At 39.7% G+C, this 26,117-nt stretch overlaps 1 protein-coding gene across 3 annotated transcripts in view; it reads right to left on the bottom strand.

Moving 5' to 3' along the window:
- Positions 1–22,308, bottom strand: part of osbpl10a (oxysterol binding protein-like 10a) — an 84,094-nt gene extending 61,786 nt beyond the window's left edge. The window contains exons 1-3 of one of the 3 annotated variants that reach the window (XM_010735345.3): positions 21,588–22,308; positions 9,758–9,933; positions 938–1,017 (exon numbers count right to left, since the gene is read on the bottom strand). In XM_010735345.3, coding sequence (XP_010733647.1) covers positions 938–1,017; positions 9,758–9,933; positions 21,588–21,850 — 519 coding nt within the window. In that variant the 5' untranslated portion in view covers positions 21,851–22,308. Of the gene's footprint in view, positions 1–937; positions 1,018–9,757; positions 9,934–21,316; positions 21,433–21,587 lie in introns of those variants that run through there. The other 2 variants (XM_010735344.3, XM_019264333.2) reach the window with 2 other exon arrangements.
- Between the last annotated feature and the right edge of the window lie 3,809 nt (positions 22,309–26,117).

Below are 26,117 nucleotides of genomic sequence, written 5' to 3'. Positions count from 1 at the left end.
TCAGTGAAGCATTGAAACAGTTTAAAGCTGCCAAACAGGAGACAATACGACTCAAATTTATTAGTAGGTAATATTTTGTTTTATTTATGTGTGTATTATGAAGAATATGTTTTAGACTTAGAATAGGTTTAGATAGTACTTATACAGAAGGATGTCTGATTATACTAACCTTGCAAATGTGTTATTAAGTCAAATGTTATTAGCATTACATTTTGTGATTGCATAGCATTCGTGAGTGTGAGAAACCATATTTTACATTAGCCCTTCTACTCTAAATTTATTAGCCAGTGTAAACAGGATGTGTCAGTTAGATCAGTTAACTGTGGGACAGTTACACCTGGCAGTTAATGAGTGAACATATTGACCAACAACTAATATTTACAGAAGAACTAGTTTGTGTCGAGTGTTTCTCACTGAATTATGAAGGTTGCATCGGTAGAATAAGGCTTTAAGACTTCAGAGAGAAAACAAGTAATTTTAGCAGACCAAGAGGACGAGAATGATAGAACTCTAGAGGGAATATGAAATGGGACTCATGGGAGACAATGCCATTTAAGATGAAAAATGGGATGGAAAAAAATAATCAGTCACCTTTAGACTCTCTAAAAAAGCCAGTGGACTAAAAGCAGCACAGAGAAAAAACAGGGCCGGGACTTTATCTGGACTGGACTGAGGGTGTCCACCTGCTCATGTGCACAGACTGACAACCTGTTGAACTCATGAACCTGATCTGAGTTTACTGAAATGGAAAAATGTCGCATTTATACACAGACACAGATGAGAACAGTAATCTCAGGGGAAATGTCAAGGCTTTCCATTGACTTCTCTTCCTGCAGGAACATAAGCCAAGAGTTTGGACCAGGGTCATGTTTGTGTTACTGTGTATCTGCAAGTGTGTGTGTGTGTGTGTGTGTGTGTGTGTGTGTGTTTGTTTTACCTTGGCACTACTGTCAGAGTGACGTCTGGCACATGCTTGGAGCTGACTCATCCAAAACTGCTGCTCCTTGGCATCGGAAGCTACAAAGACACACAGAGGAAAATAAATGAATAAAATTACAAGCATCAACTTCCTTTACACACAAGACTTCGAGCATCACCACTAAATCAACACACAAGTTCACAGTCAGGTCGATGTGCAGTTATAAGAAAGCCATCTGCCTTAAAGTGTCTCCACATCGACCAATGTTAACATTCAGCTTATTATTGTGCCGTGGCTCCCGTTTCCACGGATGAACTTTCAAATTATTGGAGCACTACACATCGGCTCAATAATCACAATATTATTTTAAAATTTTAGTCTCTTTGCTGCTGATCTTTTATCGTTTTCCCACAATTCAATGAATAAAATTAAAAGAGCAAATGCTGAATTAATGTAAGATTTTGAGGACACTGAGGTCATGTTCTTGCCATGATACAAAGAATTTGGAAGTTTCAGCAAACTGTGAGGAGGACAAACAGTGTTTATTCAACTGGTTGAATTGGCTGAATCCAATATTGGTTTGGTTTCAGAGGTGGGTGGGATTTGGGCAATGACAGTATAAAGAATGGACAGAGCATGAGTGATGTCACCCGTAGGTTTGAAAGGACTGTTTTGAAGCTGAAACTGGCTGTACTGCTTCTTCCACCTTCCAGCTAATGTAAATATTGATCATCGGCTGACCTAAGATGGGTCAAATGCCTCGGTGCTGTAACAAGCCATCTGTATCATTTGAAAGAATGAGCCAAGAAAAAATTAATCCTCAGTACAGTTGTCATGAATGGGGAAATTAGTTACCAGGCTGTAAACATGTTTTTTTTCTGCTGTGAATTTGGACATTTTAATATGGGGGCTTATGGAGACTGACTTACTTCTGCAGCCTGTCTCAAGTGGCTGCACAGGGAATTACAGTTTTTAGCACTTTCTTCCTTAGCAACTCACGAATATCAGAAATAAATGATGATCATCATGCTCTCCATTATAATGGAAGTCAAGAGTAATTAAACCTAAAGTTTCACTGATAAATAAATATTGTTATATTACATAAACTGTTCCTACCATCAGCAGTAACCTTTAAACTAATGTATGTAATTTGAAACAGGAGGTTACAGGCTTCCTCACAGGCAGCACACAGGCATAACAACCTCCACAAAGAGGATAGGACAGCCTGAATGTTGCCTGAGAAGCAAAACCCAGGTCACAAAAAAATCCTGCAAATCACTCTGCTTACCGCTCTAAAGCTTTATTGCTGCAATAAGTGGTAATTACACTGTTGTTTTAAAATGAATGAAGCCTGATGCTTTTGGTGGACCTGACGCATTGTATACTGTAAGTCATGATCTGTAAATAAGTTGTTTTCATAGTTTAATCCTCAGTCTAGTGGATCTAATGTGTACATTCATGCAAGGGTCTGTAAAGGCTTAGGGTGTCCTATTTCTGTTTTTTCTTCTGCAAGGGTGCTCCTAAGTGCTGCCATGAGCTCTTGATGGACCCTCTGGTGAGGTCTACATCTGCACAGACCTAGGCATAGCATTAGCGCCTACATTTCTGGTTCGAACACCAACTTTTAAATATTACAAAAGAGTTGGATATCAGCGGGTATGCACAGTGCCAACCTTTTCAGTATGTTGAAGCAGTAGAATGCACGGCTGAATGTCATTGGGAATATTAGTGGAATATTAATTTTCATTAGCCATGTAAACTGTACATGTAGTAGTTTTAATATTTTCTGTTTTTGAATGACAAAAAGCTGAATATTTTGTGCATGTAATCATAGTCAGTGTGAATAAATCAAGCTTTAAACGAGGCTGTGCTCAGGTGTACTGATTACCTGCACAGAATCACCACATCCAGTCATTTTCATAACAGTCTGAAATCAGCTGCAATCATCTTAAAACCTTTTGACACTCTTTTCCTCCATTGATTGACCTACAGCTTAAACTCAACTCCTATCGGCCCAACCAAAGACTTTGTTCTGTAATAATTAGTCAGTGAAATGGGATCACAAGGGTATTATTTTCCAGTCTGACCTGGAGCAGGTCAGCACAAGCAGACAGTCAGCGTCTCCTTGAGCTGGAAGGGCTGCAGCTCGCTGTGTTAGTCAGCAAGTCTGGGCTTCAACAGGCTATTTGTGTTTAGATAACAGGGTGTATTGTCTCTTTGCCAATGGGGAAACCACAAGCATGCAGAGAGTATCAAGCTGCGTCCTGTGCTGCTCACAAATTGGCCAAATGAATTGGTGGTGTTTCTCGAATACTGAATGTTCAATTTAGCATAGAGGAGAAAATGAAGAGATTCAGATGTGATACTAGGCCCGAGGACATCATTCAGAAGGTAACAAGATCAAATGCTAGGGTAGACAGTCGGCAAGTTGAATAATCATTTGGCTACAAATGAGATCACTGAGCAGGTCGTCCTCACTCATGACTCCGTCATATGCAGCCTTCATCACCCTGTTTTCGTGCAAGTTGTCTTCATCAAGATAGTCACTAAATGAAGTAAAAAAAAAACTAATTCCACCTTAAAACCTGCTCTGTCATGGTTATGCTGGTTTCCTGATCATCCTATCCTATGGATTGACATTTTGCAAAATTTGCTTATTCGCCTTTTTGCTGAAACTTGGATGAGAAGATCCATACTAGTCTAGTGTGTGAACAGCTTATTGTAGTTAGGCTTACACTTTGCATTTCCAGGCTAGCTGTCTCTCTGTTGCGAGTGTTTATCCTATCTAACCCACTACTAATAGATGTGAGGGTGGAATCAATCATCTCATTGAATGTCTGGAAAGAAACCAATTAGGTGTGTTCACAAAAACGTTAATGTAATAAACTACGAATGTAAATGTATAATAAAAGCAACTTTCGCAAAAAAAAATTGGGAGGGAAGTTTGCCAGGTTTAAAAGCAGAGCATATTTTCACAAACTGTTTCATAAACCTCTGAATCATGCAGCATAGTTAAAAAGAAAATAACTTTTGATAAACAGAGTTTTGTTTCACCTCGAGCAGCAAATTGGGTTGTCAAAAGCAGGAACAAAGAAGAGTGAAAGGCCTCAGTACACTTCAAAGAAGCGCTTGTCGGATTATCTAACAACATTGAAATAGCGGACTCAAGGAAGGCGGCATCTGACATCTTTTGTAACTTTCTGAAGAAATCACGCCCGTTTTAGAACTTGTTGCATGTTTGTATGTCGTGTTATATGAACTGGTCTGTTTTTAGCACACTGAACCCTTTAATCCACTCTTGCATAAACTAAATTAAATCCCACTGATTGTCATTAAAGTATTTCCAGTATTTTAGCAACCAAAAAAAACTCTCCCTACGAGCAACTGTATAGTGAGAATGGATAGCTTCATTATGAGGAGCTGTATCACTACAACTTTTAAGTGTTAACTGTTTCTGACATGCTGATGGAAGACGTTTCAACTTATTGCGAATTCAATTTGCACTTGTCAGTCACTTACACCGCCAACATCTGCAGCAGTCACAAGAACACCGACAAAAGGCCTCTTTAAGTGAAGAGGCGACTCCGAGAAAATGAGACGTTCACAGTCAACTCTTGACGAGCGCAGCATTGGAGACTTGCTCTCCTGCCGGGGGTGGCTGCTCGCCTCTCTGGGGAAAACAGAGCATTCATATAGAAACACCTGTGCAAAGATGTCTTTCTCCAAAAATACCGCGTATCTCTTGTTGTCATCGTCCACAGAAATCAGTCACTCTAAAGGGGCCACTTAAGAGTGAGCAGGCGTCTAAATCAGACATTTTTCTCTGATGTGCACAAGCTTCGCTGTGATTAAAGATAATTAGTTGTCTGTATTGAGCAGAGCAGCATGGCTATGCTAATATGCACCTGTTCATATGATGACGCAAGAGATACACAAACTACTTAGCTGACAGAAGGACGTGCTGTGCTCATTCAGGAAGAATACTATGATATTGATGAAAATTTCAAAGCCGGTTTTGTGTTACAAGAGCTGCAGACTTTGAGGTGACATGCTGACAGTTCTATTCATTTGATGATTGCACGACGTTTGCGCTGGAAAACCGAGGGGACTAACAATGAAATGAGGAGATGGTCCGTCTGCTCATTTAAAATGAGCGAGAATAGACACACGTCCTGGCCTGTGTGTCCTATTTAAATGTCAATACCCGTCCCTGAGAGATGGCTGAACGATATCCAAACACTACTGAGTCAGAGAGAGAAACCTCCTATTTGCAGTGAATCATAGCACCACCAGCATCGTCGTCTAATTGCCCACATTTTAATTACAGCATGGTGAAAGATGTTATTGGTTAAGATAATGCTAAGTCTGAGGATTAATGCTTGGACCAGCATTTCAACTTGATTAAAGTACTGAGAGATATTATGAGTGAGGCACTTTAAACATATACTTCAAGAAAATGGACAGGCTGACGGGGACTGGAGAGGTTAGCAGAGTGGCCCAGCAATTACAGCAAGCAGCCTTTCCTCATTAAAATGACACAATAACCGCCGTAATTATTCCTACTAAATCAGTAACACTGCATTATATGCTAGGAGAAAATTTGTTGTTATTCCAGGTTTAACTATATACTTAATTGGCTTGTAATCGCTTTTATTCACTCATGATTCAGACTGCTGCACCTCGTCTTAATCTTTCATACAAACACTGTGAGGAAGCCAGAGCCTGAAACATCCAACATCAAGTGAAGCGCTGCTATTGACTTAAAAAAAATCAAAAGGAAACCACTGGAGTCAGTTTCTCACGTCAGAAGAAAAAAATCTACTCAGTATAAAGTTAAAATGTATCAAGCAAAAAGTTTACTTTTGGAGGACAGTGGTGACTATTATTTGATGCGGGAAAATTGACAATTTCCCATTTTTTTCTGGTAATTATGACGACTTTTTTCTGTTACTGATGCACTTCAAAATCTGAGATTTCTTTGGAATGTTCAGATTTTTTGAAAATAGTTGCTGAAAACCTGTGTAAACTTTGAAAGATATATTACTGAAATGTGGAACCAGAGGTTAAAACAGTTTTTCACCAGTTTTCAGTCCAGGACTTTTTGGGCGGTCCTAAAGGGTGGCTCGATGACACGGTGAGGCCACCCTGAGCATACCCCTGCACCCCAGGGCCGGTCCTAGCTATGGGGAATGTGGGCGGCTGCCCAGGGCGCATTCTCCGTGGGGGGCGCACGAACGCCCGAAAAAGCAAAAAACCTCGATAATTTTCGAATCTGCTCATTAAGTTAGCGGAGCGGGCGCCCCGGGAGCGGGGTGTTGACAAGGCAGAGGGGGGCGTCGGACAGACCGATGGGGGCGCACGCATCCAGGGGCGCACGGGCGGCCGTTAGGGCGCACGAGAAAATGTTCGCCTCGGGGGGGGGGGGGGGGGGGGTGGCGGTTCGCCCAGGGCGCAAATGTGGCCAGGACCGGCGCTGCTGCACCCCTAGCAGAGAGATAGGGATACATTTATCTCGCTCAGTGGTTCAAAGTTCTGACAATAAAAACAATCAAATAGTACGCACATAATTATTCTGACATTTTGGTAAATACTCTTTTTGGCTTAGCTTTTGAGTTAGATGACATTATTTTAACTTAAAACTAATGTGCTATAACATATTAACTTATAAAATTTAAAAGTGCTTGTTGACATATTTTGGCAGATTTATAGAAAGGCATGGTCACTGCAGGTTTATAATAATCAATCATAAGGACAAGGATTAGCTTTCTGCATCAAAAAACTGCAGATATATTGTTTTAATTATTATGATGCACCATGCAAAGACTGTCAAGCATCTTAATCAGACAGCTTTTTCTAATGCTGACCCTTTCATTGGCTGACCCTTTCATTGGCTGCCTGTCTCACTGCACCATCGTATAATAAATTGCTTCATTTGCCATCTGCGTATTCAGACATGATTAAATTCCCACTGCTCTTCACCTTTGCTCAGCAGCAAAACACAAGACGCTACAGTCTCCCTCCATCTGATAAAGAAATACTGCTTATATTAATCTGCTTTAGATAATTACACTGTGATATGACCGATGGCACATGTACTATAAGAACATGTGGCAGACATTTTTGCATTTAGAGAAACATTACTAAGAGCTGAGATCAACTAGAGGACACCTCAAAGCAATAGTGTAGGTCCAATTTCATTTATATTATCTAGCTAATAACACATTACAATTAAATGAGTTATCATGCTTTACATAAAAATGATGGACAGAAAAGACTGCATTAACCCATTAATAACGTATATTTATATTTGGAGACCTGATCATTTTTGATAAATATTATTATTAATCGAATGTTATACGCTGTATATCAAAATTAAATTTCCAACATCAATGATGAACCTTTGACACTCAATAAATAGTGTTTTATTTCTATCTTTACCACAAAGAGAAATGAATTATGTTTGATTAATGATCAGTTTTAATGTCCTTTCTGGAAAACCATTTGTAATATAAACAGCTAAATTATTTATTCCATAGAAAATACAATGAGCAACAAGGAAATTTGTTCAAAACCCTCTTGGCTTTCAGCGTTTCCCATGGTAACCAATACCAGATCTGAAGTGTACCAGCTAATCTTTATTACAGATTGTTAAGCAACTTTGTACCCTGCTGTTTGAGCAAATTGACATTTTTAAGTACAAATGCTGTTATTCAACTGCAATTACTTTCACAGCAAGAATATTGAAGTCTGTTTTTAGTTGTTGTCATAACCAGCTGTATCAAAAGATTTCTTTTCTCTTTCAAAGACTTTCTTGATTATTCCCAACTCTCACTGAAGCGTTGGGAATGGAAATACCTCTCCCTGTGAGTTACACAGCCCGACTTCTTCTTCTTCTCCTTCCTCTCTGTGGAACCATTGTTTCCTCTTAGCTCAATACACATGGATCACTGAGTTATTCAGGGAATATAGGCCAAGTTATTCTGATATCCTCCCCCTCCAGAGTGTAAGGGGACATTCCAGCGGCTCAAGTGGAGCAACAGTAAAAAGGAGTTTCTCTCGCTTCACTGGATACAGGTCACTCACACCAAAGGCCTTCAGCACAGTGACCAGCTACAGGCTCTTTGTCTGGCACTGGGTCTTAAAGTGATATTTCCCTTCGGTGCATGTTTTTACTAAAATGTGCATCGATGTGGGAGAAAAATCAAGAAATTAATATAAACTTCTACATAAGTTTTGCAATTTTGTATCGAAGTTAGGACTGCCATTATATTCATTATAGCTTGTAGAATAACTTGAATAGCTTGAATTCAGCTAGTTATTAACTGTTTCCAGTCCCAATGTACAGTCTTTTACAATAAGAAGCTCTTAATTTGTTTAGCTTCTTCAAAGAACTTTTTTTACTACGTCTGTACAGGTACTTGTGTACATTAAAAACACAGTGTCTGAACTACATATAGATATTCCATTTTTATTCAATGTACTCAATGTACAATCTATTCAATGTACTTATTCTTTTCTTATTCTCAAAAGTAGTGAATTCCCATAATTGAGAGGCTGATACTACATTTGCTTCATAAATTGCCTAAATGATCATTCTCTCATAAGTGTGATTTTTTTGTAGTATGTAGAAGTTTGTATTGGTAAAAATTTTACTAAAAACAAAAAATGCTTTACCAAAAGTTTTAGCCATCAATATGAAAATGTAATACCAAATATGGAAAAAGTAAAAAAAGATGACTCTACAATGACAAAAAGAAGGCGACATTAGAACATAATAGATCTTATCATTAAGCTTCCCTGCAGGTTTACACTTACATTATCTTATTTTTTGGCCACTTAAGGCCACTAAGGGACTGTTTGAAACAAGCAGTAAACACAACACTGGCATATTATCACTTTATAAAGATGACACAGCACACTTGTTGGCATACAGTTCCATTTTCACACAACCAGCAGTCACGGAGCAACATTATCATTAACTTAGATTCGTGTTTCTAACTACCTGATAAATGTAAGTCCAATATTCACTCCCTTTTTTATCTATGTTTCTGGTCTCCACTGACTCCTGAGGGAAATATCTGGCTCTTTGGCTGCTAAATGCTCCATTATGTTCACCAGATAGTCACTAACTCTGTCTGTCGGTTATTTAGTGCCGGGCAGATAGCGTACAGTGGGTTTATCAGCGCTTTTACACAGCTTTAACAGCTGCTTAAATTGGAAATATCAAATAACAGTTGCATTTTCACACAAACTGCAGGCACAAAGGAACATAACCAGTCATTTAGAGTCAAATGTCTGGTAAAGTAAAACTTTGATCTCCGTTTCTGCTCTCCTTCAACTCCCAAAGGACGTATTTCATTCATGATATGTTTAATTACCTTCAACGACTTCCTTCCTCACTCTACATATCCTGTGTTTCCACCAGAAGTTATCGCAACTAAAGGGACTAAAGGGGATATGATGCCACTGACAGGCAACCAAAATTAAATACACCATGACCTTGAATAAAATTTCAGATTTCTCTGGGTATGAAAATTGTTGGAAACATTACGTAACTCAACAAAATATCTGATATACTGTATGTCACTTGTGTTAGTTTTATGCAGAGATGAAACTATAGCTTTCAGAGTAAAATGCTGCAGATTTATTATTACTGTACGCAGAACTTTCCATAACAGGTAGTCGACTACATTCACAAATACTGGATGGAAAAAGTTCATTCATAACACCCCAGTATGTAGACTGCACTCCAACTGATAACATAAAACACACACACACTCCACTCAGTGTTTGTACTTTGCCATATACGGGCAGCCTGAGGCCACCATGAGGTCATACCTCTGAGTTTGTACAGCTCTCCATTGACAGAGTTTACAATGAACATGTGCGGAGCCTCGTCGCTTGGAGTTACTGAGGCACCAATCAGGGGCAGGGACCCACGGGGCTTCTGGCTCTTCCCCTGCTCGTTGACAAAGTAGTGCAGCTGTCCCAACTCTGGATCTAACACAAAGTACCTGCATGGGAGGAAAACAAAGACAGAGAGAGGGAAGTTAAGAAAGCAATGGGCCAGAGAGGAAGAAGGGGGAGAGGGAAATAGAAGCACCGTTACAGTTATCATCATTTTGTTTTATTTCCTCATTATCGCAGCTTGTTTACTGGTAAAACTTTTTTTATATATATTCCTGTTGCACAAACTTTTCAAGATGTGGGAGAAAAGGGAAGGAAAAGAAGGGGAGGGCTATGAATGAGTGTGAGATGAGGCAAAAGAGAGCCAACGTAAAAACACACAACACCCTTAAATTTCTCACCTCCCATGCAACAACGCCCGCAGGATATTATTTACCAAGGCTCTCTTCACGCAAGATTTGTTAAAAATACCCCTCCGCGCACATTAAGTCCTCCTTTCGCCAACATTAAAGCGGCGGCTCAATTCCACATTACTCTAGGTAGCGATTAGTGCGGTCATCTTGAGCAGAATCCACAGCTTGAGGTGTGGAAATTAAACCCTGCATTTCCCCCTTTGTGATTAATGAATCACATTCAATCACTGCGTAATTGAATCTGTGCCTCGCTCATCGCTGGCCGGAAGATTCAAACGCAGCCAGACACATAACCTAAGACACATTTCACTTCCTGTGGCCAGAAAGGATTGTGTATGACATTCAAGAAACTGGCCTGTATGCTCTGCTTAACACTTTGTTCTGGTTCTGCAGTTCAGCACAGGCCAGAGTGGCACTGAGTGGCTCTGGCTGAACTTTTTGTGTTTGTGTACAGTGGCCCGAGGTAACAGCAGTCGTCTTTGTCCCATCTTCTGGGTCAGCGCGGCCTTGTATCGCGCTCTTTTCCCCGAGATTCCCCGTGTTCAAAATCAATGCTCTCTTTCTACCCGCAATTACAGAAGCTGCAGTATTGATCAGCAATGCTCTCAGCTCTCACAGCTTTTGCTATTTCCTGTTGCCACATCATGGTTGTACGTGACGATTTGAGGTGTCTCACAGGTGTTGCTTTTTAATAGGTGTCTCAGATTTCAAAGAAGAGAAACAACTCACTTCAATCTGGCCCCATGCTGTAGTTTCATACGCTACACCTCCTGCTACGTCTCATCTGTAACACCATATCAACAGAGCATCACTTCTTCCTGAAGCCAGAGGTGACGTCTTCAAATAGCGTCTAACCAACAGTCTAAATCTGTACAGCAAACCAGCACAACCGAGAGGCTGGATGAACTCGATGTAGGTCATTTTAAAAAACAAAGTTGCAGATTAACATTTCATCCATTGGCTAATTCATAAATTCATCACATTTAGTGTCAGTATGTTTAGTCCAATTAATTCATGGTTGGACATCTTAATCTCTATAAATAGAGATCTGCCCATGAATGCAGAATTTGTAGGCAAGGACTAAGATTTTGGCATCGAAAGTAAGTGTTTGTATGTCTTTTTGTAATTTTAGTATTATTGACCAATCACGTTTGACCTTGCTTTAGTTGCATGCAGATTAACAGTTGAACAGAAGGAACGCTTGCACTGGCCAAAATGCAATCTCAAAACCCAACGGCTATCGGCCCATCGGCGATTAAGCTTTTTGGATCTGCATTGATATACAGAGATCTCATAATTCTTGTGTATTAGGTTTCTTATCAGACTGCAGAGGAGGATCTGGTCTGCATCTCTGTTCTCAGGATGTATCTGTTGTCTACACCGGAAGCCTCTAAAGTCTAAATCGTTGTCAGATGATAGCTGATGGGTTCCAAGATTGGACATATCTTGGTCAGTAACTAAGGAATTATTCTCTTTATCAACTCAGGCTGATCACATTCTTTTTAATAGATCTGTTAATATTTAACTAAAATATGATGTCTATAAAATGCACAATTTCCCAGAGCCCAAGGCAACATTTTCACATGTTTTTGTCCATCCAACAGCGCAAAACCCAAATGAATTTAATTTATAATGATAGAAAACAAATGAATTGTGAATGCCATTATTAAAATGTCATTGTTTTTGCTCTCAGTTGCATTCATTCAGTCACAGTAAGTCACTAGCTCAGTTTTTAGTGCCATGCAGTGAGGTACAGACAGCACTTGATTAGCCATGTAAGCAGTGTAACGTGGGTTTGACAGTTGGTCCACTACTTTGGCCCAGACTGACACAAGTTAAGATGTTAAACTAAGGCGGTGATAATGGAAAACATTATACCTGATAAACATCAGCATGTCACTGTAAGCAAGCTGCTGTTAGCATTTGGCTCAAAGCACCACTGCATCTTCTGTACATCCTCACAGAGCCGCTAGCATGACTTTACGCTCTTAGTCTTGTTTTCAATTAATCCATAAAAATATGACGTTCACAAGTTCCTGAATCCAACAGTGACATCCTGAAATTGCATGTTTTGTCCAGCCAACATTACAAAACACAAATATGATCTGTGTACAGTCATATAAAGCAGCACATTCTTATATATTACATACTGGAGCTGGCAAAAACAACATTTGTTATTCATGACTCTGAACAAATTATGCCATGAATGGCCCCTGTCTTCAAATATACAAATGATAAGAGGACAAAGAACCTCTGTGACTGCAACCTTCACTTCAGGCATTTTCCCATGAACCCTATAAAGTTCCCCAGAGAGGATGCAGTGAACACTGCTCTCTGAAAATTGATCCCCACTCACAGTCTTGCCCCCTTCCATCAGGAGAGCTGGTGATTTATGTTGACCACAGCCAACCAGGGAACAATCTGCCTGCGTCAGTTCCCATCCAGCCATCTCTTTCTCTCTCACACACACAGTGTACTGTATGCGAAGTCTTATCCCCTGTTCAGTCAGCAGAGTGGAGGCTTTTACCGTTGACCCCTCCAGGCAGTCCTGCCTTTGCAGCTAAACCACATTGCAGACCTTTAACATGATGAATGGTGCTGGATAACAAAACCTTGGGCTTTACATTCAGCCTCTTGTGTCATAGCGTAGCAGAGCTGATAACCTGCAAGGCCGCAGACTCTCTTGGCCTACGGTGAACTTTTTACCTTTGGAAGCATGAGGCTGCAGTAAAACGAAAGATAATGATACAACACAGAGGGAACACCAAAGTTTTACAGCAATGCTTCCTTCAAAGTTCATGCACAGAACAGTCAATTTAATAAAATTTGTTTCAACATTCAATTCATATTGCCATTCATTCCTTAGCTTTCCAAAACCTGATCCATAATGAATATTTATTGCTGTTACAATCTTGAATATCTAAATAGCAGGCTGTAGGTATTACTGAGAAGTTGTTGTTATATGGCTTTTATTGTGGGATCTATTTTACAAACTCACATCAGATGTTTTTGGGCAGGTGATAGAGTGGAAAGCTTTGACTGCCATATTTGGCATCCCAGGATTGTCCTTTTAGGATTACATGATTACATGATTACATGATTGCAACCTTTATAATGTTATTAGCAAGCAGGAACATTTCTCTAACCTGAAAAAACTCCAGCTTCAGTCATATTTTGTGATTAGGACATGTCATTCAGCACTTAAAACTAGAGAAACTCAGGTTCATGCTTTGTGGTTCTGTCAACAATTAGAGTAACTTCCTAAACTAGAGAGAACAGACAACACTAAGTCTTGGCAAGAGCTCTGTTGAAATAACTTAAAAAGGATATTTTTTGTCTCTAACATGTAATGCTGAAGGCTGTGTGGTAAAACAACAACAACAATAACAAAATGGCTGACCATTTTCATGTTGTGCTGGCTCAGATATGTACGGTAATCATTCATCCACTCAATGAGAAGACATCAGTAACAACATAGAGCTTTCAGATAAGGATCCATTTTTCTGCTGATATCATTTAAATAAATCACCACCATAACAATAACAACACTGTAAAAAGATTTTAGTCAAGCACATTTATCCACATCAACAGAAACACCGCCTATTTCCTAATGGCATTAACATTGATGCCGCAGGAAATGGCTTGTCAGCAGAATTTGCATCTCCTCCCTGCTCTTTTGGCAGTTAATTCTCAAAAATGCTCAGAGGAATGTCAGAGCAGCAGGAAGGCAGTAAATCACCATCGTCATTGGCAGGAAACGTGGGTTTATGCTCGTTAAGTGATCAAATGTAACGTTGTTGTGTCTAAGAGGTTCTGTGAAGCCAACACCTTATTATCATACACTGTCATGGTAGGATCATAAAGGACCAGTGTGTAGGATTTAATGACATCAGTGGTGTAGTTGATGATTGTAATTCTCTCGCCTCACCATTTCTTTCTAGCCAATGTTCAGTTTGTCTCTTTTGGGCTACTAAAGAAACATGGCGGACTCTGTGGAAGAGGACCCATGGTGGAGACATAAGGATTCTTATTTTCCAAGTGATTATACACTTGTTATGAATATTATATTATATAATCTGTCATATTCTGTAAGTAGAGCCCCCTTAAATCTGCCACACTGGACCTTTAAAGTTGCATTAGATGATTTTGAACCTCTAGGGGGCAGAAAACACACACCCAAACAAGAATCTGCACCTTTTAAAGCTAAATACTCGACTTTCTTCAGCAGTCACTCACTCATTTGGGCTGTCCGTACTCTTGGCCTTTTCTGAGCGTATTTATTGGAAACGGCTCCCTAAATTTAGTCCCTTTTAGACATGCACCCCTTGTAGTTAATCTAATGGCAAATGAACTTGTCGCTCTCATGTCTGAGTAAGCACCCCAGTCACTTTTATGTAAAAGCCACAGCGACAATCTTGCTGTCGGATCAAGTGATTTTCCATATCACTTTCAATACAGCTGATTTTAATGCCTGCAGTTTAATGTAAACGCTGCAGCAGCAAAAGCTAAAAGACGCACAGAGCAAGATAGAATGCAAGTATTACTACCTGAGATGACCCCACAAGAACCATCTGTGATCACTGTACTAAACGTATCGATCATCATGACTGGTGCACAAAGGAAATGAAATCAGTTAAATAAACAAGGTGAAAGAACCAATTTCAAGTTGTTGTGGAGATTCTTTTCTGATCGGATCAGTCGATAAAAGCTATTTTCCCCTTGCGATACTGTGTTCACGGCAGTCATTGAATAGTATTTTTATACAGCCTGAAAAGTTTCTTTTAGCTGACTTCCACTTTGCTGATGTGTAAGGAATGACAAAATTCCATCACTTCAGTAGATAAAAGCAATTCCTGTCTGAAATGTCTAAAATGGTTTTCTATATTGTATTTTATATCGTTTTATATAGTCTAAATCAATAAAATAAACATTACGGTAAAAGTTATAGAGTTATGAAGTTTGCATCACTGATGCAGGTCCAAGTCTGAGCTTTGATCAAAGGACTGATCTTAATAGTTCATCCCTGATCTTGGAAACAGTAATCTTAACTCAAGGCCCACTTAATCTCACTGGAGCTTTCAGTCACATAGTCTTCATTGTGAGTTGTTGTCATGGAACTGCAGACGCTTAAACTTTCTGTCATGCCTGTTTAATTAAAAGTTACAGAATCTACAGTTTCAAGGCAACTGAGCATATTAAATGTGATGATGAGGAGGACAGTGTGATACGAGTGAAAGCTCAGAACAAATGAGTAAGAGCACTTTCAGTTCAGATTCGTCCACTCCTGCAAAAAAAAAAAGCTTTATTTTGCAGCTACCAGCAAAACAACTAAAGACAGCAAATACAGATTCACCTTAAAAAAGCATCAAAGGACTAACCAGACTTTTTCTTTAATCTACAACATGTCAAACACCCAAAGTTTTCTTCTCCTCCTCTGTGCCACAGAGACACCCACCAGAGCCGCATTACCCCGACTCGCAGCTCTGATCAAAGCAGCACAGCAGTGCTCCGTTCCAGTGAGAACATCCGCAAAAAAATGATTCATCCCTCACAATGTACTCCCCACTCTGCTGACCACTTAGGAAGATATAAATTTAGAATCTACACGTGTAGCGATGCTCTCCTCATATCCTGCAATGAGATATCTGAAGAGAATGGATTAGGTCTCAATGGTTAGTATTCTATATAATGTTGTAGATTGTAGATGAAAACCAGATGATGAGCGGAGCGAAATCTCCTACACGAAAATCTGAACATGAAACCTCATTTATGGATTTATGGTTTGAAAATACTTATTTTCTTGTTGGTGTTTTTTTTTTATAACTAAGTTCATCTGCAACATCATCACCCTGGAAACCAACTCTGAAACCACCATCCACAACCCAACAGCCTCCGATCAACAAAAACAACTCACTTTAACCTGATTAGCACACAAAACATGACAGCGACATGACATGTGACGATCTTTGTATCTGTAATAAAAGATAAAAGAGCCTCAGCACGGATGTCATCCAATCACTGCATGCACATTAAACATGGTTTGCATGTATCAAATGTGTGTGTGAATGTGCCTTTGTGTAAAATAGACTACTCCTACCTGATTGTTTGGTCTGGGAGCCTCGAGGCTGTGTAATATAGAGTCAACCTATTAAACCTGAAATAGGCTCTCAAGAGGACATCTTCTAGTGCCGCAAAAAGCTCATGAATGTTATCACAATGTGAGATGGGTGTTCCTAACACGTTGATTTGAGTTTTTGGCTTTGAACATGGAAACATTTTGACTACTTCACAGCATTGTTTGAAGCATTGTTTGATGTTTAAAGCATAAACCCAATTTATTACATTTTACCTAGACTATATGAAAGACTTCTGGGGATCAAAGTGAAAAAATGTGCACACACAACTTAGTTAAGTATGTCACAGATGTTAGTTTAAAAACTCTGATGGACGTTTAAAACAGAAAGTGTGGATAATAATAATAAAATGAAGCCAAAAACTCAAAACACTGTCCTCTGCAGCTTCTCGGTCATCAACACTCGGATGTCAACGAATGCAAATCAATCACTAAGAATTTAGATAACTTTGTGCCAGACAGTCTGCATTACCACACCATGCTATTCAGAAATTTCACAGCTCTTTGAAATTTGTTTTGATATTTTTTAGCTAAATATCATAAAGTTTTATGTTACCAAACTTTTATTTTCTGTTTTCTTAAGAGAATTTGAACATTATGTGAAAACTGTAAAAACACTGTGATTGCTTAAAGTCCCTTGGTTGTTTACTGGTTTTGTCTACAATACTGTTTTAATATGTATTTATCTCTTATTTTTCTATCTTCTTTGAATTCATTGACATTGTGAAATAAAGTTGTTTAAAAAAAAGATTAAACTTCTGGTCTAAATCACTTTTTTTTAAATCACATTTCAACAGGTCCATTTTTCCCACAAGCTTTTAAGAGACGATTTACTCCTGTTTCACAGACACGTTTGAACTGCAAGCTACTATCACCATATTGTTGTTACGATGAATGTGAACTCCAGCAATTAACTTGGATGAGTCAAGTGTTATTATTACTGATACAAACACGGCAAAAGTATCCCAAAGGTGAGGTGTAAGTGTTAATAAATGCATTATGTCAATGAGGGTGCTCACAAGTATAGTATGTATGTGCGTCTGTGTGTATAGGAACAAAAAATGGCTACCTAGCACATATTCAGCAGCACCTACACAACATAACAGCACTTCACACTGACACATGGCCACCCACACAGTGGCAGAATTAGCTCTACTCAGGTCTGTTGCCCACCACGACACCGCCTGCCAAACACACAATGTGTTTCTCCACGTGACAAAGATTGGAACGTGAACGACAAATGTAATTACTCCAAAACCGTCTTCCACCAGCGTATAGCTCCTTCTAAATGTTTCTATATTTAAATGCTGGAGGCACTTAAAGATATTAACTGTCCGCCAATATTGAGCACAACCTGAGAATGGATGGTTATAAAAAACCTGGTGGGACATAAGACGCTTTTTAAACACTTCTTTCTACTACTACTTTACATTTCTGTGTTCACCTCCGGTAAAAATCTAATATATCTTTATTAAGGTATTCCATGTGGCAGAAAAAGTACTCATGAGCTCAGGTATTAACGGACAGCTGAATTGTCGTGCAGGATTTCTGACGTTAAAGGTACAGTGTGTCAGATTTTTGTGGCTCCATTTACAGAGTTTGGCAGAAAATGACTGTATGTTTTTAACTGTGTATATTCACTTGAAAAATAAGAATTGTTATGTTATGGACTCTAGATATGGAGTGTTGCATTTTCCAACACTAGAGTTTGTCCTTCATACTCAGGAGATCAAGTGGTCTTTTAACACCGGCACAATCCATCAGCAAATGTAAACGAAATAAAGATGGAAAGACCTGCTTTCACTTCTGAAGTCTTAAACTACTAAAGAGTCTTTAAGACTAACACTTATGATGATTTATGTTTTCTGATTTGGCGTGGTGAAGTGAAACTCTTCAATAAATTCTATCAAAATGTCAGGAAAATAAAATTACTGACCTGTGCTTTACTTTGAAAATTCTATCATGTCAATTAAACAGTCTAATAAATAAAAAAAACATGAACCTTGCTGATTGCTGTCCTATAATTGCACTTACATTTACACTATATTACTAGCTATTATGCATAGTTTTAGAAACAACATTACCCACAAGACCTGAACTCATGACTGTCATACAACATTTCCCTCCAAAATGGATGTTTGAAAGAAATCTTTCCTTAAAGATTTTCTTCTTCTCTGGACATGCAAGTGGCATAATAGCCTCATACAACATACTCCGTACAACATTTTAACATCATGACTCCAGGCATCATCTTACTCCATTTATAGAGGGTTAACTCATTTTAATCTCAGGTACAGATAAACATCACGCTTCAATTAGGTACGTTCTATATTTAGAACAACCAGCATTAAAGCGTAATGCGATTAACAAACTCTTTGGCTTCTTTCAAAAGTGCTGAGATATAAAAGTAACAAATCCAAGGACTGTGTGCTCAAAGAAACATTTCATCTAAACTGATTTCAAACTAACTCACTTTCAAGATGTTTTGGTTGGTACTCACTATCTGAGTCCACACATTCACTCGAGCTAGAGTCTGAGCTGCTCGCTCAGGGTCGATGAACCAAAACGAAACCTCTCCTTGAAAGCAAGACCTTTGCCTTTAGGTACTTTTGAAATTGAAACAGGACAGGTATCATCGCCCCAAAGTACAAACCGTTCCTTTGACACCCTTCCTGCAAACAACTCAGCTTACAAAGCAGATCAGCCTATATACTGTGATACATGCAGATCTGTGTTTGTGTAGCAGAGGTGACAGACAACAAATCCCACATGAACGTCAAACACCATTTAGATCAACACTGCCTCACTTTACCTCTTTGAAAGGAACATGTGTGTCTTTTTCTTCTTACACACAGATATTCCTCTGGGTGCATATCAAGATGCAGTTCAGTGCATCATCTGCCTGTCAGTTTAATGGGAGAGCAGGGAGCAGCCATTCTTTCTCTCCACCCCCGCCTCCCTATCACCCCACCCCTCGCACATACACTGGCTTCCAGCCCAGATCATGCACACTATAGTCTCAGCTTCTCTGCAGTACTGCTACAGCGACAGTGGGACTCTATAAGTCAGTTATTTTTTGTGGGGCTTATCGAGAAATTCAATCCCAAATCACACTACAGCTGCACAACAGAGATCCTGCTAAATTCACATCAGCTGTGCAGGATTTCAGCAGCTGACAGGAAATACGCAAGAAAAGGCTCTCTGTTCTTAAAAAAAAAAAAAAGACAAAACAAAACCACATCCAGATGTTTCCCATCAACAAGTGTAGGACTGAGTAATATTCCTGACTTCAAATCTCATGAAGTAACTCTCTCCGTGTTGGCCCGTGTCTGAGTTGAGTCAATCGGGCAGGGCAGAGAGTGAATCCATGAATGCTGCATGAAGTACAGTGGCACAATAATGCACTGCTGTGATCTCGACAGTTGTTGCTGAGGCATTCTTCATTATGAGAGCGGCTGCAGTGCTTCATGAGCAACATGGCCACAGGACGAGAGCACAATGTCTGTTTGAAGCAATAAATTAAAGCAATAAGGGAAAATCAGCATCCACCTCGGCCTCAAACAGGCAAACATAAACATATATACTCAGTGAACATGTTTCAGAAGAACACCCATATAATCCAATACAACAGCCCTGCAATAGATCATAGTGTAAACTTTATTACTGGAGCTGCAACGATCAGTCAATTGACAGAAAATCTATTTTTAAATCGTGTCGATGCCTTTTTTTAATGCAGAAATACTAAAAACTCTAGTTTCAGCTTCTTGTTTATGCTCGTCACTGTCTTATCTGACAATTCACTGAACATTTACGTGGTCTGAACAAACAGACAGACATCTGAAGACTCCACCTTCATCTTTCAGAAATCGTGATCGGCATTTTTCAGTATATTCTGACATTTTATACACCAACCAATTAATCAATGGATCAAAAAGTAATCAGATTGATGGTTAAAGAAAATAATCTCGTCTTTTTGTTTCAGTCTGTGTCAGACAGCTGTTGATTCAGCTCTGTAGTGCTGTTGTACTTTGAGCACGACTGATACTGAATTCTGAGGCCTGAATCAATATTTGATCAATAAACACATATCAGCCAGTGTTCATCATCTAACATAAACATGTAAACAAACACAAGGGTCACTAACACATTTCTCTATAAACCGAACAATCAGCTAATTAATAAAGACAATCTGCAGTTTAATCAGTAATGAAAAGAATTATTAGTTGCAGCGCTACATATCTGTGCTGAGTGTAACATTTTACAGATAACACACAGCTTAGAAATGAACACAAACTGTGCAGTTTCTTTCCACTTATCTGCTGACACACATACAGATACCAGCATGTCTGCGGTAAACCAATATCGCCCCAAATATGAGCCAGTATATCAGCTGGGTTGATTACCGGTCGAGCTCTAGTTGTAATTGAGTATATCCGAATACATTAAAGGTCGATTAGTCAACCATTTTACAAGCAAAAACGTCAAATATATCAAATGTGAAGATTTCCTGACTTTACAGGTCCATGTAACACAACCAGGTCTGCAACTAACGCTTATTGTCATCACTGCTCTGTAAATTTATTGTTTAATAATTACCCAAAGCTCAATTTGGACGTGTCCAGGTTGCTTGTTTATTCTGATGAATAGTTCAAAACCCAAAGATATTTAGTTTATTGTCATAAAGGCAAAAATACATCAAATATTCACACCGATCGGAGCAGTCAAAAACATTTCATCTATGGAACTTTTGCTTGTGAGATGACCAATTACCAAAATAGTTCCAGTTTCAACTCTAAATAAACCAAATGCACTTTACAGTTTGATCAACACATCCAAACCAAAAGTTACCATTAGAATATCATTTTAAATATATATATTTCCTGCAGACTGTGTGTCAGATGAGTTGATCTGTCTGTAAATCTCATCATCTGACTGTTTGTTTACCTGCTAACAGTCGGTGGAGTAGCTGATCAGCAGGTCCCCTGACCATGTGTGCAGGGTTTGGGTATAAACCCAGTCACCTTCCTCACACCTCCTCCTCCTCCCCCTCACGGTGACGTGGTGGTTAAAGTGCAACGTGGACTGGGGCAAATAACAACACGAAGCCATCTGACACCTGAACCGAGCAGTGAATCGTGCCTAACGCCACCCCCCCCCCCCCCCCCCCCCCCCCCCCCCCCCCCCTCATCCATCCAACAACTCCATGCATGCTTACCTGTTCTGCCAGCCCTGGATCAGGTTGGTGTATTTGCTCAGCACTCCTTCCAGCTGTCTCTTGCGCGCCTGCTGCTGCTGCTGCAAATTCATACTGTTCCCCAGCACAGCTCCCCGGCTGCCAGCCGGGCCGACCAGGGAGGCTGAGCCGGGGCTGTGCGACCCGGTCCTCCCGGGCTTCCTCGACGATGAGTTCAAGCGATCCGATGAGGAAGAGTTGGTTTTGTTGGTCCCGGGATGCGGACTGCAGAGCGTCTTGTCCATCCTAGCGACGGGACGGCGGAGAGCAGGAGGAGGAGGAGGAGGAGGAGGAGGTGGAGGAAGAGAGGGGAGGAGGGATGGACCAGAAGCAGCAGCAGCAGCAGCAGCAGGGGAGATTTCACCAGCTCATAAGTGGTAAAGAGAGCGACGTGTGTGTGTGTGTGTGCGTGCTGGACTAAAGCAGGAGCGGTGCACTGACTGCGCTGAGCCCGTGGTTGGAGCGTCCCTCGGTGCGTGAGAAAGCTGACATATTCCTCGGTGGTTCGTGTCCCGCTCTCTCTCCTCTGCAGTGCGCGTCTTTCTGTGTGGCACTGTGGGTCTCCTCCAGCGTTTTCCTGGTGGGAAGGGAGAGCAGCGCGCAGACACGCCCACTCCACTCTGGACCAGCCCCCGGATATTACAATTCAATCCTGTGATACACATCATCACAGCAAAGAGAAAAAAAAAAAGAAAAGAGAAAGATAACACCCCCCCCCCAAAAAGAAAATACTGCAAACATCAGCAGGAAAAGCCTGAGATGACTCATGCATGAGCCTCAGACACATTAAGACCATGTGACCCGCTTCAGAGGGCTCTGACCTCTGTTGGACCCAGTTTACAGGAACACCGCAGACATACTGCAACACAAAGTGACAGAGTAGTATTATCATTACATTTGACAACAAAGACTGTAGTGACTGTACTGACATCAGATCAAAAACTGAAAACACTCATTGAGATACATGAGACTTTGGGGGCCTTACTCCCACCATGTAAAAGGAGTACTACCACAGGTCCTTCATATTGAGAGGTGTTTCTAATATTTTGGCCACTCAATTTACACATATGAGCGGGCCGAAGTATTAGAAACACCTTTCTGTATAATGCACTTAGCACCCACTAAGACTTCAATAATAAACATAAAGTAAATTTCTGCCAGTGTCAACAAAAACTCACTCAACATTGTAAGCTTTCTAAAAGTATAATTTATATTTTTTTATGTAGCTTTTCTTGTATTGGATTATATCGGACTGTACAAGTGTAGCATGTCCACAGTGTGTTTCAGGGTGCATTTAACAGCTTTTAATCATTTTAAATACACAATTTGAGAATTTGTCTTCTGTAATATGACTGTGAACTACACCAAGACGTCAAACAAATTTAAGTGTGTGTTTCTGGACCAAGCAGTGAGAGATCTGTGGCCGAGAGGCTGCAGTTCCTCAAATGTCCACTTGAGGCTGGCTGCGGAAGTGAGTCAATATCCATAAGAAGCCCCTATGTTAAAATGTCCAACTTCACAGCAGAAATAAACATGTTTACAGCCTGGTACAAGAAAACAGTTTGGGTCTTTATAGCTAATTTCCCCGTTCATGACAACTGTACTGAGGGTGAATTTTTATGTAAGTCACCTGTTCAAATTATATTAAAGCACTGCATAATTCAGAGTATGCATAAAAACAGTGTGGCTGCTTTGATTGACGGTAAGTACCAGGTGGCTTGTTTCTGTCATCTGGCCTTTCAACATCATACACCCTCCTCGACCCAGCTATGGCTGATTGGACCCAAGCTTGTGTCCATATCTCTCTTGGGGGTCTTGAAGCTCTCGCTACTACATTATTGCACATGGCTCTCTCTGAATAGAATATCTGAACTGTTGCAAAGCCCTTCCACCCAACCTGTACAGGCTCTCCAGCCACCTTGCCAACATTTCTCTGACCAGACTACCATACTTCCTCTCCCATTCTTCTTCCATGCAGTCCCTCCTATGGTACTGTCAGCTCCAGAAGCACAACTTGCTTTGTGGAATCGGACACCAGAATGACATTGGGTCGTGAGGTTATGGTGATAATTTGCTGCTGGAACTTGAGCATCAAAAAGAGTGAAATAAAAAAAAAAAAAACACAGACACACATTCAAGGTTCCAAAACCTAATGAATTTTCAGACTCTCAGTCTGTATCATCCACTCTAAATAGTTAAATGCAATTGCGAAAAGTAAAGTTTACAGAATTCCTTCATACCCACAGAAATCAATGTGTATTGTTACTTTGTTTATTTCACGAGCTGTTCATATTTATTTTGTATTTTCTGATCATGAGTATTTAGTGCTTGCTAATTTCTGCTGTAAGGGATCAACAGAGAACTAGCGATGAACGCCAGGAGATGACAAACAAATATGACGACGAGATTGTTTAATTTGAAATATTAAAAAGATTTTTGGTTTACATGAGTGAAATGCTCAATGAAACACCAGATTATGTTGAAAATGAAGAATTTTTCAAGGAGTATATTCAAATTCAAACATGTTCCTAACCTAACCTTTGTACAAATCCTTACTTATCCTTGTATTAAAAAAACTCCACTACAACCCTGTAATTCAAAGACAGGCTGGAAACACACTACTGTACAATCATCCTTTGGTACACTGCATTGCAGTATAGGAGGATGTACCAACCAAGGACAATGTGTGTTAGCGATTTATTGATTTGGTTTATTGACAACATTGACAAATTAGCCATTTCAGCAACGTGGTTCTATAACTATTAGCGGGATTACCATAAAATCAAACACTCATGTCTCCCTCAGGATAAATAACTTCAAAAACCCGCTAAACTAAAGACACTTCCATCAGTGTCAGCTCAACTTTGTGTTTTGTGCTGATTAGCAAATGTTAGCACATTAAACTAAGATGATGAACACGTGCCATTGTGTTCACCATCTTATAAGATGAATAGCAAATATTAGAAAATACAAAAATACAAAAATAAAAACGTTAAAGTGAACAACCCACATAATTTCCTTAAGAAGTAAACAATGGTGTGTCCTAGACAGAAAAATACAAGTTATACGTACAAGATAACAAAATATAGATACAAATATATATTTTAATAAAAGGTGGTAGGGTTCAAAACTGGATGTAATTTTCATATTTTTTTCTAGTTTGTGAAGATTGATACATTTCGGAGGGCTTTCAGACAACTACATGTCTTTGAATTTTTATTTCATCAATGTATTACATTACCACATATACACACACAGGTGTGCGACCATGACCAGGATGAAAAGGACGGAAGTTAATGAAGACCAGACTGAGGAGCACTGCAGGCTATTAAGAAGAGGCTGAGACTGCGCTGAGCAATTGAAGGCACGCCTCCATGAATCTCCATAGGACACTTAACAGAGCACGGCTAAATTCCTGCTGCATGTCCGCTGAGGCAGCCACAAAGCAAAGATCAATACAAGAGAGTAAAAAAAAAAAATCCCTGTGCAACACAGAGTCAATGGTTTGTTAAAAGCTTGTGCTGAGAGTCACGCTTGGGTCAGCTGCATTTCATTATAAGAGGTCATGACAGTTTGACTCTAAGGCCTTTGTTATTCATTTTCAATTTAGAACATATATAAATTATAGAAAAATAATGTACATTTTGCAATATAAGAGGAACTGCTTGTCACTAAACCCCTGCCCCTGAACAACCTACAGGAGTAACGAATGAAAATGATATTACATGGGGTTGCAGTTCAGTTCAGTACTGAAACGTCCACTATATAAGTTGACGAGTTCTGCTCTTTTATTTGCTTTAGGGACGTTTTTGTGCCATCAATTTTACACCTTCATTTACTATCTGGCTGTCAGTGAACTACTGTGCATATGCTACATGCATGAATGTGACAATGCAGCAGGCTGATATTGAAACAAAGATTACAGGAAATGCAAAACTTATTTTAAATGAACTTCCACTGATCTCAGATTTTTTTCTAGTATTTTAATAATATAATATGTTTTTTTTCCCCCCCCATTTTATTAAGATTCTTCCAGTGCAGACTGGTTCAGGTGAGAATTGACATTTGTAAGGACATTAACTAAAAATCCAGCCGTAGAACAGAACCTGCATGGTGTGTGGCTCTTCATATGTTTAGATAAGCATGGTAGTTTTTTGAAAAACACCATTTAGTCCCAGATCTTTGCGGGTTAAATGTGACAGCTTCACAAAAGAGTCCACGAGTGAGTTAGTGGCGATGGATCAGTGTGACAACTTCTTTCTCCCCATTCTCTTCTATTCTGTCTTCCATCTAACCATCTTCATCACCATCATCCATGTTATTAGCACTTTGAAACAACTTGCATCATCACTGTCACAGTCGCCATCAGTCTGCCAGAACATGCACTGACAGACAGAACAAGCTGCTGCAAGAGCCACCTTTGTTTCCTCACCTCAGTATTGTAAAACATGAGAGAACTCATTCCCCAGAGCTGTGATTCGATGCGTTTCTTCTCTCCAGCTGCACACTGAC

The sequence above is a fragment of the Larimichthys crocea genome, chromosome XIII (genome assembly GCF_000972845.2).
Source record: "Larimichthys crocea isolate SSNF chromosome XIII, L_crocea_2.0, whole genome shotgun sequence".
Lineage (NCBI taxonomy): Eukaryota > Metazoa > Chordata > Actinopteri > Sciaenidae > Larimichthys > Larimichthys crocea.
The sequence above is the reverse complement of the archived record's forward strand: the minus strand, read 5'-3'. Positions and strand labels throughout refer to the sequence as shown.